Genomic DNA, 15,981 nt, shown 5'->3' on the forward strand with positions numbered 1-15,981 from the left:
ATGGTCTGAGGGGTTTCGAATGTTTAGCGTGTTTGTGTAGTTAAATGCATACAATTTTAATTTAAAATAAAAAAAACCCACTTATGAAGGAAAAAATCAGAATTTCCCTAAAAACGTAGAAAAAATTACCAACATTAGCAATTTCAACCCGTTGAAGTGGTCGGACAGATTTATGGTATATGGCGTATTTGTGTAGATAAATACAAACAATAATTATTTAAAATAAAAACTCCCCACTTGTAGGGAAAAAATCAAAATTTCCCTAAAAACGTAGAAAAAATTACCAACATTAGCAATTTCACCCCGTTGAAGTGGTCGGACAGATCTATGGTATATGGCGCATTTGTGTAGATAAATACAAACAATAATTATTTAAAATAAAAACTCCCCACTTGTAGGGAAAAAATATTTTCCCTAAAAATATACTAAATGTAAATCTACTTTACCACAGTGTAAGTGCCGAGCGCAGCGAGGCCATAGTTCTTCTACAAGCTATACCAAAATAAAACCAGCCGAGCGCAGCGAGGCATCCGACAAGTAACCCTGCCATAAAGGAAAGAAATCCGAGCGAAGCGAGGCATTACGTATCATAATTATCAATATCAATAAAGAAAAACTACGGGAGGTCCCGTTTAAGAAATGGAAAGCCGAGCGAAGCGAGGCAAAACAACCTAAACCATCAATCCAAAACCTAGAGAGCCGAGCGAAGCGAGGCAAAACTACTGAAACCAACATCCGAAAACCCGAAGAGCCGAGCGAAGCGAGGCTAAAGTACAATAAACAGCATGTGCTTATGTAACTGCAGAGCCGAGCGAAGCGAGGCAAAACAACCTAGACTACCATTCCGAGACCAGGAGAGGAGCCGAGCGCAGCGAGGCTAAATTACTTTAATCACCAACTGCCTGTTTAACTGGAGAGCCGAGCGCAGCGAGGCTAAACAATCCAAATCATCATACCACAAACCTTGGAGAGCCGAGCGCAGCGAGGCAAAACATTTCAAAACATTATACCACAACCACCGAATAGCCGAGCGCAGCGAGGCAATAAAAAAAAAAAAAAAACACGCACTCACGCCTTGTACTAATGTACTCCCTTGCGGGGTAGGCAGAGGTGCATTGCTGCACCCACTTTTCGCCAGAGTGTTATGTTAGTCCCAATGTAATAGGGGGCGGGCCTATTGCCATTCTACGGGCACATCCAAGACCCGAGAACAAATATCTGTGTTTAAACAAATATCTGCCCCAGCCGGGAATCGAACCCGGGACCATCGGCTCAGTAGTCAGGGTCACTACCCACTACGCCATTCGGTCGTCTATCAGCGAGGCAATACAACTTAAGTATAACCTTATCGTAAAAGAGGAGCCGAGCGAAGCGAGGCAAAACAAATCAAACCACCATACCGCAAACCCTGGAGCGCCTGAGCGAAGCGAAACAACACAACTCAAACCCTCGTCAACACAACTAGATATAACCTGATAGACAAAGGTTTGGGCGCGTTTATAGTTCCAATTATGGATTAAATTGAAATAAACCATACTTCTGTAAACAACAATTATAGGACATGTTCAAAGTGTGTGTGTTCGAGTGAGAATTAAAAAAAAATAAAAATAGTTTCAAACAACAAACCCGAGTAAGAAATTAAAGAATAAAAAAGCCTGTGTATTTCGTTGCTATGGAAAAGTTTCTCTTCAGAACAAAGTAGGTAAACTAATAATCGAGACGCTAGAAAAACGCGCGAATGGAGGTGAGCGGTGGTAGCTCAGTCGGGTAAGCGCCCGCTTCTCACGCAAGAGATACGGCTTCGAATCCCGGCGCTGACATGTACCAATAAGTTCTTTTACCTTAAGTACAATGTATACCATCGCTCTTACGGTGTCTTCACTTTGAAGGAAGACATCGTGAGGAAACCTGCATATCTGAATCCACCAACCCGCAGTGGACCAGCGTGGTGGGAAATGGTCCAAGCTTAGGAAGGCAGTTTAGACCTTGGGGATATGCACAAAGGTTCCACTCGAAAGAGCCAGGTGTAGGCACTTACACACAATAGAATAGAATAGGAGGTGACTCAGATTTATGAGGTATTAAAGAATCCAATATTTGTACACAAAACAATGTCATCTCGAATCTCGATACTAGGTAAAGTTTACGAAACCAAAAAATAACCATGTAGATCAGTTTCTCTACCGTATTTGTGTGAGACAATCCGTTATTCATAATTTAAATAGTTTTCAAGGCAAATATTAACATTCCTGTGGAGTTTTTCTTAGGTATGTAAAGCCAAATTCAAGAAATATCCGTTGTACACTCCCGGGCAATGAAAAAGTTCCACTCACAAAATGCCGACACCATACGACCCCAATTTTTACAAAGATTTTTTAATTTAAAATTTGAACAAAATATTACCGTTTTTAGTTGGTTGTTGCAGAAGACGGCATTAAGCTAGATTTTCCGTTTAACTTTTCTCAGTTGAACCTTTTCACTGCCCGTGAGTGTATTATGGCAAAGTCAATACCTATCTGTTACAAATTTCATACGGAAATTAAATTTCAAGGGAAAACTAAACCCCATAAAATATTCGATACGTTATAGTCAAGTGAATAACCGTATCTCACCAAAATTCATACTGAAAACCGTATCCCACATAAAACAAAAATCATCAGTACCCCTGTTATAATGAAAACCATAGTGAAAACCGTTTTTAAGGCATAACATAACGCAAGAATGATTTGCTACGGTATATACAAGTCAATACCCTGCTGAAACTAAAATTCATACTGAAAACTGTTTCCCACGTCATACAAAATCGTCAGTACCCCTTTAATTAAAAAAAATCATAGTGAACACAGTTTTTAAGGCATAACAAAACGCAAGAAAGGTTTGCTACGGTATATTCAAGTCAATACCCTGCTGAAACTGAAATTCATACTGAAAACTGTTTCACACGTCAAACAAAATCGTCAGTACCCCTTTAATTAAAAAAAACATAGTGAACACAGTTTTCAAGGCATAACAAAACGCAAGAAAGATTTGCTACGGTATACTCATGCCAATACCCTGCTGAAACTGAAAATCATACTGAAAACTGTCTCCCACCTAAACCAAAAGCATCAAAGCACCGCGCGGCTGCTTGCAGCCCGCGCCACAACGCGACCTCTAGTTATTTATAATATATAAAGCTGGATTACCACTGACTCACTGACTGACATAGTAGTTCTCCCAGAAGGAGCCATTTTTTGATATGAAAATGTTTTAGGGAAATGTACAGGGTGCTCGGGTGAGTAGAGAAAAACCTCGACTTTTTAAAAAAAGTTGTAAAAAAAAAAAAATTTTTTTGCTCCTCTTTTTTGGTGACCATACATTTTTTTATATTTTGACAGTGTGTTAAGAATGTCTGACAGATTATAAAAAAAATATAAAAAAATAAAAAAACAAAATGGCGGCCGAGTTGCGGTGAAGCAAAGTTTAGGGCGTGTCAGACCCGACTTGAGGTGAATTGATCTCCCGGAAGGGGGGGACGTGGGGGGATGGTGTTTTTTGTAAAGGGTGAGGCACATGATGAAATTTAAGGGAAAATTCCAAAAAATGATTTTTTTTTTATTGCGGGGGGAGGGGAGATTTTTTTATAAAAACGTGTTTTTTCGGGGATTTTCAATGCATTTTTTTATTGTGTTGGGGGCATTTGACAGGTTTGACATGTATGAAGGGGTTGTGTAGTTTGACGAGTAGAGTTGCCATGTGAAAGAATTTTCCCAATTTTTAGGGTAAATTTTGAGATTTTCCCCAAAAACATGAAAAGTAGAAATGGCCACTTTTGATTTTAAAATTTAATGCAGTTTGGTCGGAAAGACCCGTACTAATGACATTTGACCATTTTTATTACTTTCGACTGGCAACCCTGCGCGATAGGCGAGATTATATTTTTTCCGATTTTTTTACGTCGACCCAACTTGAGGTGAATTGATCTCCCAGAAGGGAGGCAGGTGGGGTGATGATTTTTTTTGTACACGGTCTGTTGTATGTTGCAATTTATGGGAAAATTCCGAAAAGTTGAAAAAACAAAATGGCGGACTGCTTTGGCGGCCATTTTGTAAAAGTGACTTTTTTTCACGATTTTTGATTGATTTTTTCACGTGTTTTGAGTGGTAGGCGAGATTTGTCTTGTATAGCGCATTTGTGTAGTTTGTTGGGTAGACTATACCAGTTAAATAAAATTTCCCCATTTTTAGGGAAAATTTTGAGATTTTCCCCAATAACCTGAAAAATAGAAATAACCGTTTTGGATTTTTAAAAATGATGCAGTTTAGTCAGAAAGGCTCATACTAATGACATTTGACTATTTTTATCACTTTCGGCTGGCAACCCTGAGAAATACGGGAGATTATATTTTTGAAAAAGTTCGACGTCGATTCAAGTTGAGGTGAATTGATCTCCCAGAAGGGGGGGAGGTGGGGTGCTGTTCTTTGTTGTACATGGTTGGATATATGGTGAAATTCATGGGAAAATTCCGAAAACTGCAAAAATCAAAATGGCGGATGAAGTGGCAGCCATTTTGTAAAAGAGATATTTTACATGTTTTAAGGCTATTTCACCTGTATTGAGTGGTCTGACAGTTTTGACTTGTAGAGCGCGTTTGTGTAGGTGGATGCATTTAGTTTGTTTATGAAATAAAAACTCCCCATTTTTAGGGAAAAAAATAAAATTTCCCTAAAAACATGGGAAATTTTACATAAATATGCAATTTTATCGTTTTGTGATGGTCTGAGGGGATTTGAATGTAAGACGCATTTGTGTAGTTAAATTCATAGATTTTTAATTAATAATAAAAACTCCCCACTTATAGGAAAAAAAAACAAAATTTCCCTAAAAACATGGGAAAATTTACATTAATATGCAATTTTATCGCTTTGAGATGGTCTGAGGGGTTTCGAATGTATAGCGTGTTTGTGTAGTTAAATGCGTACAATTTTAATTTTAAAAAAAAACTCCCAACTTATGGGGAAAAAATCCAAATTTCCCTAAAAACGTATAAAAAATTACCAACATTAGCAATTTCACCCCGTTGAAGTGGTCAGACAGATTTATGGTATATGGCGCATTTGTGTAGATAAATACAAAAAATAATTATTTAAAATAAAAACTCCCCACTTGTAGGGAAAAAAATCAAAATTTCCCTAATATAATGGGAAATTTAACATAAATATGCAATTGTATCCCTTTGAGATGGTCTGAGGGGTTTCGAATGTATAGCGCGTTTGTGCAGATAAATGCATAGAATTTTAATTTAAAATAAAAACTTCCCACTTTTAGGGAAAAAAATCAAAATTTGCCTAAAAACGTAGAAAAAATTACCAACATTAGCAATATCACCCATTTGAATTGAAGTGGTCAGACAGATTTATGGTATATGGCGCATCTGTGTAGATAAATACAAACAATCACTATTTAAAATAAAAACTCCCCACTTTTAGGGGAAAAGATATTTTTCCCTTAAAACATACAAAATGTAAATCTACTTTACCACAGTTTAAGTGCCGAGCGCAGCGAGGCCTTAGTCCTTCTACAAGCTATACCAAAATTAAACCAGCCGAGCGCAGCGAGGCATCCGAAATGTAACCCTGCCATAAAGAAAAGAAATCCGAGCGAAGCGAGGCATTACGTATCATAATTATTAATATCAATAAAGAAAAACTACGGGAAAAGTCCCGTTTAAGAAGTGGAAAGCCGAGCGAAGCGAGGCAAAACAACCGAAACCATCAATCCAAAACCTAGAGAGCCGAGCGGAGCGAGGCTATACTACTGAAATCAACATCCGAAAACCCGAAGAGCCGAGCGAAGCGAGGCAAAACAACCGAAACTACCATTCCGAGACCTGGAGAGGAGCCGAGCGAAGCGAGGCTAAACTACTTTAATCACCAACTGCCTGTTTAACTGGAGAGCCGAGCGCAGCGAGGCAAAACAATCAAAACCATCATACCTTAAACTTTGGAGAGCCGAGCGCAGCGAGGCTAAACATTTCAAAACATCATACCACAACCACTGAAGAGCCGAGCGCAGCGAGGCAATACAACTCAAGTAATATAACCTAACCGTAAAAGAGGAGCCGAGCGAAGCGAGGCAAAACAATGCGAACCACCATACTTCAAACCTTGGAGAGCCGAGCGAAGCGAGGCAACACTACTCAAACCCTCGTCAACACAACTATATAACCTGTGGCCGATAACTTGAATGAATAAAATGAAAGCCAAAGTGTAAGTTTGGGCGCGTTTATAGTTCCATACGTGTGCAACCAATTATGGATTAAATTTAAGTAAAGAATAGTTCTATAATGTTAAAAAACGCACTTTATTTTACTTACTTAAACAGCAAAACATAAGAAATTAATGAATCAAAAAAAGCCTGTAAATTTCGTTGCTATGAAAAAGTTTCTCTTCAGGACAAAGTAAACTAATAATCGAGAAGCTAGAAAAACGCGCGAATGGAGGTGAGTCCGATTTTTAATGACGTGTTAAAGAACCCAATATTTGTACACAAAACTATGTCGGCTCGATAAGTTAACGAAAGTAAGAAAAGTTTACGAAACCATAAAATGACCATATAGGATCAGTTTCTCTACCGTATTTGTGCGAAGACTATCCGTAATTCACAATGATAATGGTTTTCAAGGCAAATATTAACATTCCTGTGGAGTTTTTTTTTTTTAATATAAACCCTAATGCCAGAAATATCCGTTGTATTATGGCAAAGTCAATACCCATCTGTTACCAAATTTCATAGTGAAATCATTTTTCAGCTACGTTAAATGCTTCCCTATCTACGTTATACCTATATTAATACTGAATTAGATTTCAAGAGAAAATTTAACCCCATAAAAATGGTCAAGTGAATAACCGTATCTCACCAAAATTCATACTGAGAACCGTAGCCCACCTAAAACAAAATTATCAGTACCCTGTCATAACGAAAAGAACGATCGAACTGAAAACAGTTTTTAAAGCAATACAAAACGCATGAATGATTTGCTACGGTATGGTCATGGTCAAGTCAAAGCCCTGCTCAAACCGAAATTCATACTGAAAACAGTATCTCACCTGAAACAAAATCATCAGTACCCCTTTTATAATGAAATTCATACTGAAAACAGTTTTTAAGGCGTAACAAAAAGCAAGAAAGATTTGCTACGATATGTTCAAGTCAATACCCTGCTGAAACCGAAATTCTTACTGAAAACTGTTTCCCACGTCAAACAAAATCGTCTGTAACCCTATAATTAAAAAAAATATAGTGAACACAGTTTTTAAGGCATAACAAAACGCAAGAAAGATTTGCTACGGAATATTCAAGTCAATACCCTGCTGAAACTGAAATTCATACTGAAAACTGTCTCCCACCTAAACCAAAAGCATCAAAGCACCGCGCGGCTGCTTGCAGCCCGCGCCACAACGCAACCTCTAGTATTATTATAATGTTGGTCGTTCCACATGAGCTTTTAGGCCGTAGCCAACTTGTAGCGTTAGCACTCGCATTTGCAATGGGTTTTCAGTAGCGAGTTATTCTAAATAAAAATAATAGTGAATTCAATGAACTTTGGTTTGGCGCACGTCTCAAAAGGGTGGGGCTGAGCATGAGCATTGGATCCTAAAAGTAAATCCATCAGTACAGCACTATTAATTTAAATTGTTTCTAGAAAGCTGACTTCGGCATCTGTGACTTCACCATCACATCGGACCGGCAGCGCGCGATCGACTTCTCAGTGCCCTTCATGACCCTGGGTATTGGCATCTTGTACAAGGAGCCGAGCAAGCAACCGCCTGAAATGTTCTCTTTCATGGCTGTGTTTTCTACTGAGGTACCTACTTTACGTTAGTCTGTTAACTTATATTTGTAAAGTACTTAAACTCATAATTATTGATGGTAGTTTTGGCGCTACATTCGCATTTGATTGCAACCGATAGCTGATTATTCGTGGTTGATGTAGTTCGATGGACAATTAATGTATAGGTAAGTAGTCCCGAAACATAAGCTTTAGTAACCACAAAACCAAAGATCATTTTTGTAAGTACTGTCTGGATAATGGCTACCTGTGGGATAAAGGACTTGCTGTTACTGTCTAAAACATAATTAAAGAGAGTGACAGCATGTCTTATCCGACAGATAGCCGTTACACATAGTTAAACAGGCTCTTCAGCAGAGATTTTTCACAAAAACATTTTTTAACCTATCCCCAGGTATGGATATGGATGCTGTTCGCGCAGATCGGGCTCGGCGTGGTGATGATCTTCGTGGGCCGCATCTCGCACAAGGAGTGGCAGAACCCGGTGCCCTGCATCGAGGACCCCGACGAGTTCAGCAACCAGTTCAGCTTCGCCAACTCCGTGTGGCTGATCATCGGATCTGTCATGCAACAGGGGTCGGAGATCGCTCCCATGTGGGTATTTATTCTTTTGTTGTTTTTTGTTGCTGTCCTAAAGTACCTCAAAGTGGTACAGAGGGCCTTTAGAAGCGCCTTTACTAGATGATTACGAGCTGATGACTTATTTATTATTTCACGCATTCGGGGCAGTGGGAGTCAGTGGCGTGTGCATGATTTTATAAACATCCTGTATTATTTAAAAAGTACGTAATAACTATAACATAATTTATGTAACGGCAGCGAAATTCGCACAGTTAGTTTGTTCGTATCTTTGAGTAAGTAAGTTACCATGCATTAATTACGTCGAAATACTCGTCGTCGAAATACTTGGGTGTAATTGTATAGGTGCCGCTAAAACTTTTGGCAAAACTACGTTTCTTTCCTACAGGAAGTGCAATTTATTAGTGAGAAATATACTTGTAGTTGTACTAGATACTCGGGTGAATGCTTTTGATTCTACAGGATGCAAAATTGGCATCTATAGTGAGCCGTAAGGGGATGATTCAGCAGGTTATTCTGAACAACTTTTGTTGTACTTCTTTTAGAAATCCTTTAAAGAAAAACAATTAACCAACCACATTAAAGTCACGTAACCACAACAGTTTATACGGAGATTCGTATCTTTTTATGCAAAATTTTAAATGCCGTATTACAAAAATTGTGTAATGATCTCCTGATCCAAGTCACCGTCTTTCAACTCACTATAACACAGTAAAACACCCTGCATAACGCCTTCTACCTCTTACTACAGCGCGCTCGCCCCGCGCATGATCACGAGCGTGTGGTGGTTCTTCACGATGGTGATGGTGGCGTCCTACACCGGCACCCTCGTGGCCTTCCTCACCGTCGAGAAGAGTGTGAAAGAAAGAAAACATTTATTTGACAAACTGACCTCAACAAATCAGATAATGATACAAAACAACAACAAAAATAACAAAATACAGAAAATAATACAAAACAAACAAAGTAAAACAAAAAAATCAATGGTTGCTGTCCAGAGCGTAAAAAAGGCACCAGCTCAGCATGTGCTATGTGCTCCTCTTCACTGTATTATGCAAAAATTATGTATAATGCAAAGGTATCGACATCGGTGGCAGAAGATTAACCAATCTTCGCTTCGCCGATGATATCGTGCTGTTTTCCCCGTCGGCATCAACACTCGAACGCATGCTGCAAGATCTCAGCACGGCAAGCCTTCAAGTCGGATTGTCGATGAATCGGTCCAAAACGAAGATCATGTCTAACAGCGTGAAACATAGGGTCACGGTAGACGGTCAGGATATACAATATGTCAACGAGTACATTTACTTAGGCCAGCTAGTCTCATTCGAAAACAGGCAAGACAAGGAGATCGATAGACGCATCGATAACGCCTGGAAGAGCTACTGGTCTATGAAGCAGCTGATGAAGGGCAACCTTCCACTGTCACTCAAGCGCAAACTCGTTGACATGTGTATCTTGCCCGTCCTAACCTACGGCGCACAGACATGGTCACTGACCGAACATCAAAAGACCAGACTGAAGGTCTGCCAAAGAGCGATGGAGCGTAGTATTCTAGGTGTAAAATTGACAGACCGTGTCAGGAACACCGCACTACGCTCCCAAACCCGCATAATCGATGTTGGTGTCGAGACCGCGAAGCTCAAATGGAACTGGGCCGGCCACGTCTGCCGAATGCACCCGGACCGGTGGGCCAAGATAGCGACCGAGTGGGTGCCGGGCGACGGGCGCCGGCGGAGAGGCAGGCCGAGAAGGAGGTGGCGGGACGACCTCGTCAAATATTTGCCGGATTGGGAGGTAGCCGCATTGGATCGGGAGAAGTGGAAAATTAAAGGGGAGGTCTTTGCCCAGCAGTGGGAAAACACATAGACTATTAAAAAAAAAAAAAAAAAAAAAAAAAAAAAAATGTATAATGATCTCCTGATCCAAGTCACCGTCTCTCATTACACTATACCCTAGAACACTCTGTCTCTCATTACACTATACCCTAGAACATCCTGTCTCATTACACTATACCCTAATCTCTAATTTTTAATCCCACGGAATTCTGACAGTTATCAATTTTTGACATGTCAGACATCACAAACCTTTTTTTGGATGGGTTCTTTTTTCAATACGAGTCTGAACATCAGTTGTATTCAGTCAATTTTCTATATTATATTTTTAAATATTTAGAATGAGGGTCTTTACGTTAGACGCAAAAGAACCACGAGGACGCTTCGTCTGGGAGAGAGAAAGTCTGACTCTTGTGCTCTTTCAGATAGGGCTGCTTCCCGGGAAGGGCCAGGTTGTGGCTCCATAACGTTTATAAAAATCAACAAATGATCACAACGTAAAAGGTTAACAATAAGAAACCGGCCAAGTGCCAGTTGGACTCGCGCACTGAGGGTTCCGTACAAGTCTACTTATAGATATTTTTCCTTTTAATTTCAAAATTATGTACATCATACGAAATATTAGCTTGATATCTTTAACCGTTTCTGAGAAAAAGGGTGGTGACAGACAGACGGACAACAATAAGGGTTCCTTTTTTCCTTTTGAGGTACGGAACCCTAAAAAAGAATTGTAACAATCGGATCAATTGTTTCCGAGATATTCATGGACAAACATATATACCAACAAACATATAAACATACTTATACAATAAAAAATCATATTTGTTTATTAGGCTTAATGGATTGTCATATGTGAATATGGTGCAGGTCCAATAATCTTACATACTTACATACCGAACATAGTATTATGTACTTACCGAATTGAGAATCTTTTATTTGAAATCGATTAAAAAGGTTTGTTATCCCTGAATTTAGTAGCAAGTGATGCCATGCTAAAGAATAAAATAAAGTAATTAAAATTAATTCGAAACAATGGTCGTGAGTCATGATTTTACTTAATATTATAAATGCGAAAGTTTGTGAGTATGTATGTATGTATGTGTGTGTGTATCTTTGTTACTTCTTCACGTTAAACGGCTGAACCGATTTTAATGAAATTTGGAATGGAGTTAGCTGATACCCTGGATTAACACATAGACTACTTTTTATCGCGGAATTCCCACGATTATTAAGATGAAGCGAAGCTCGTGGCAACAGCTAGTATTGAAATATTTCTTATTTTTGTATTACCTACTTGTGGTATATGAATACGCACGCGACACTGGAGCGGGCAGTAATAAACCGGCTTTCGTAAGACACTCGTGTTTCATTGCTACGCTCCCATATATATCATCTGGCGGCGAGGACTAGGCGACTACCCGCGTGTTGTAAAAATTGTATAAATTGTGAAAAAAATGAGTTTTATCGGGAATATTCCAATTTTCGACATTAGTCAGGATTGGAAAATATTTAAAAGTCGTTTGGAGCAGTTTGTTAAGCTTAACAAAATCGTAGCAGGAGACAAAAGTGCAGTTTTACTGACGCACCTGAGTGATGAAGCCTATCGCTTGGCTCGGAATTTGGTCTATCCGAGCGAATTAGAAGCGACAACCTACGAAAACCTGGTAAAAAAACTCGACGATCATTTCACACCAAACAGGTCGTCATTCGCCGACAGGGCGAAGTTTTATGGAGCGTCGAAGGGCGACGGCGAGAGCGTCGAGACGTGGGCGGCACGGCTGAGGGGGCTGGCTGTCTACTGCGACTTCGGCAGTGAGCTGGACACACTTCTTCGAGACAAATTCGTGCTCGGAATGAACGATGGACCGGAGCGCGATCGTCTATTTGAGATGGACTTGGCTACGACCACGTTAGCAAAAGCCTTGGAGGTCGCACAGCAAGCAGCTTGTGCACGCCAGGCTAAAGCTGTGTTGGTGAAGCAGGAGCCAGTCTACAGAATGGCGGCTGGCAACAGCGGGCGAGGTCACGGTGCGAGCGGCAGCGGCAGCCATTTTGAGGCGAGGCAGGCTGACGGAGCGGGATCCGTTAACCAGCGACGTTGTACATTGTGCGGGCTAAAAAGTCATTCGGAAGAAAAGTGTCGGTACAAAGGCTATAAATGCCAAAAGTGTGGTGCTAAAGGTCACTTAAAAAGAATGTGCAGTGATAAAAAAGTGCATAATTTACACAACTTGTGTTCCGAAGGATCTGCAGTGATGAAGGATCAGGATGATCATGACTGTAAGGAATGCAATTTATTCAATTTGAGGTATGTTACCAATAAACCAGTTACTTTATCAGTATTGTTAAATAATATTGCGATAGACATGGAATTGGATTCTGGTTCTTCAACGACAGTTATTTCAGAAAATGTGTATAATAAATACTTTAGATCACTTTTTTTACATAAATGTGATTTGAAACTTTGTTTCTATACAGGACATAAAATCATACCTTTGGGTTATATTGAGGCTGACATAACTTATTTATCAGTAACCAAAAGTATTAAAATCTACGTTATAAAGGACGGCGGACCACCTTTACTGGGACGTGACTTTATGTCGATGTATAATATGTACTTTGATACGTCATTAAATAATATTAGCTTACAACATCAAGGGCAGGACATTCAACACCTTTTTAACGAATTTAGTGTGCTATGGAATGATGAATTAGGGCGTTTTAACAAATTTAAAGTCGATTTAACTTTAAAAGAAAACGCTGAGCCTAAATTTTTTAAACCTAGGCCTGTACCGTTCGCCTTAAAGGACAAAGTCAATGAAGAGCTAGACAGGTTGGAACATTTAGGTATATTAGTACCAGTAAAATTTTCAAAATATGCCTCACCTATTGTACCAGTCTTAAAAGAAAGTGGAAAAGTAAGAATAGCGGGTGATTACTCCGTTACTCTGAATAAAGTTCTAAATATTGATAAATATCCAATGCCACGGATTGAAGAGGTCTTTGCTAAGTTAGGCGGGGGTGAAAAGTACACCAAAATAGACCTTAGTAACGCATTTAATCAGATGGAACTATCAGAGTCTTCTCAAGAGCTGACCACCATTAATACTCAGAAAGGTTTGTATAAATATACGAGACTTGTGTATGGTTTAGCGAACGCACCTGCTATATTCCAACGCGCCATGGAAATGTTACTGGTAGGAATAGAAGGGGTTAGTGTATGGTGTGATGAATTATGTATCACAGGGCCTAGTAAACAAATTCATTTGGAAAGGTTAACAGAAGTACTCGCACGTTTAAAAGATGCGGGCTTACGGCTGCAAAAGGAAAAATGTGAATTTTTCCGGGATAGTGTCACCTACCTAGGCTATGTGATTGACAAACATGGATTAAGAACTAGCACTAAGAAGGTTGAGGCTATATTAGGCATTCCACGACCGTCAAATACATTGGAACTGAAAAGATTCTTAGGTATGGTTAATTATTACCGAAGTTTCATACCTAACGCATCATCTCTATTGAGTCCTCTTCACGAGCTGCTGCGGGCTGATGCTCAGTGGACATGGGGCGAGCGCCAGCAGAAGGCGTTCGAGGAAGTGAAGGGTGAGTTGTCGTCGGAGCGCGTGCTGGCGCACTTCGACAGCGCGGCGCAGCTGGTGCTGTGCGTAGACGCGGGCCCCGGCGGGCTCGGCGCAGTGTTGGCACAACGCGGGCCCGACGGCATTGAAAAACCTCTAGCTTTTGCTTCTAGATCCTTGTCTAATAGTGAGAAGAATTATAGCCAAATACAAAAAGAGGCTACGGCGATAATCTTTGGTATAAAAAAGTTTCACCAATATTTATATGGTCGCCAGGTACCATTTATATTAAAAACAGACCACAGGCCATTATTATCCATATTCGGTAATAAAAACGGCATCTCGGTTATGGCAGCGTCACGATTGCAGAGGTACGCAATAATACTATCAGCGTATAACTATACAATTCAATATGTATCTAGCACAGACAATGTCGTAGCCGATTTCTTTTCAAGGGCACCGTTACCGTTATCAAGTAATATGGAGGAGGGGCTAGACATAGTGGAACCGGTTCTAAATTTCTTGAACAGTAATGTTGCGCCCATAAATTCAAAGGATATTTTAGATGCCACCTCAAGTGACAAAACATTAAAAACTGTTATGAAATATATGATAGTAGGTTGGCCACGTAAAATCCGTTGTGAGGAAGTCTTGCCTTACTTCCGCTGCAAAACCGACTTGCAAATAGAAGGCGGGTGTCTACTTCGGGGACACCGAGTAGTGATTCCTCCGATATTTAGAAATAGGATGCTTGAGGACCTTCACGCAGGACATCTAGGAATAGTAAAAACTAAAAGTATCGCGCGAGGTAAAATGTGGTGGCCGGGAATCGATGGCGACATCGAGCGCTGGATAGCCTCGTGCGCAGCGTGCAGCGCGCTGCGCCCCGCGCCCCCCGCCGCGCCGCCCGCCGCCTGGCCGCGCGCTCCCGGTCCGTGGCAACGGATTCACATTGACTATATGTCTATTGGGCAACGAGTATATTTAATAGTAATAGACTCTTATAGTAACTCTCACTTGAGCAAGTAAATATTTAGATCTTTTTGCATGAAAACATTTTGAAAAATATTGCCCTGAAATGGATCCAATTTTTTCCTTTTTTCGGTGAAGAGCTTTTTTAGTGGTATCACTAATGAAATGTCAGAATTCCGCGGAATTAAAAATTAGAGTATAGAACACCCTAAAACACCCTGTATGACGCCTTCTAACTCTTGCTACAGCGCGCTCGCCCCGCGCATGATCACGAGCGTGTGGTGGTTCTTCACGATGGTGATGGTGGCGTCCTACACCGGCACGCTCGTGGCCTTCCTCACCGTCGAGAAGAATGTCCTCCCGTTCACCAACGTCGAGGAGCTGTATAGGCACAAGTCTATCTCGTACGGGGCTAAGAAGGACGGCTCGACGATAAATTTCTTTCGGGTTTGTATGGATGCATTTTTGAAGTTAGGTTAATGTGATAGATAAGTGTTGTAAGTTTGTTGCGTCAGCCTAAAGCCTCAGTGCCTCTCTGCCTCCTCATTGGATTCATAGATTCAAATGTTTGATAGGTATGTAGGTAGAGCAGCTGTTCAAATTCATTGCAATTTTCCGTCCAAATTCATTCTGTTGTTGCTAACAATCTAATTACTGAATTCCAGCTTTTAATTAATTAGTTTTTATATTTTATTTTATTAGATTTTATATTCACTAATAATTTATTATTATAAAAGAACCATCTCCAAAGTATATAATGTTTCAGGACTCAAAGAATGAGATCTACCAGAAGATGTACAGCAAGATGAAGAGCAACCCCGGCTGGCTCGTGACGCACAACGACATTGCCGTGTCCATGTGAGTGCAAATTTAACCCCTGGCAAAAAAGAGGGGTGTTATAAAATTTAACGTGTCTGTGTATCTGTGTGTGTTTATATCTGACTGTGTGAACCGATTATCGATTTGTTTTTTTGTATATCAGTCAAATACCTAGTTTTATATTTTTTCTTACTACAGTACAAAGCCCTTACGAGGCCCAATACTCATTTGTATTCCATCGTTATCGCCAGTCCATCTTCGTAGATCGAGAAAAAAAATAAGGGTTTCTAAATAGCATTTCCCGTTGTGATAAATTGAATAAAAGAAATACAATGTGTCGACGACTTGACAACGTTGTGAAACAATA

The 15,981-nt window shown here is 40.1% G+C and overlaps 1 protein-coding gene across 1 annotated transcript in view; it reads left to right on the forward strand.

Annotated features, from left to right (window-relative positions):
• LOC105382557 (glutamate receptor ionotropic, kainate 3) overlaps positions 1 to 15,981 on the forward strand; it is a 31,969-nt gene that overhangs the window by 12,769 nt on the left and 3,219 nt on the right. Inside the window, exons 10-13 of the mRNA XM_038113595.2 lie at positions 7,685 to 7,846; positions 8,226 to 8,425; positions 15,044 to 15,242; positions 15,562 to 15,653. Coding sequence (XP_037969523.2) covers positions 7,685 to 7,846; positions 8,226 to 8,425; positions 15,044 to 15,242; positions 15,562 to 15,653 — 653 coding nt within the window. The remainder of the gene's footprint in view (positions 1 to 7,684; positions 7,847 to 8,225; positions 8,426 to 15,043; positions 15,243 to 15,561; positions 15,654 to 15,981) is intronic.

This window comes from Plutella xylostella, chromosome 23 (assembly GCF_932276165.1).
Source record: "Plutella xylostella chromosome 23, ilPluXylo3.1, whole genome shotgun sequence".
Taxonomy (NCBI): Eukaryota; Metazoa; Arthropoda; class Insecta; order Lepidoptera; family Plutellidae; genus Plutella; species Plutella xylostella.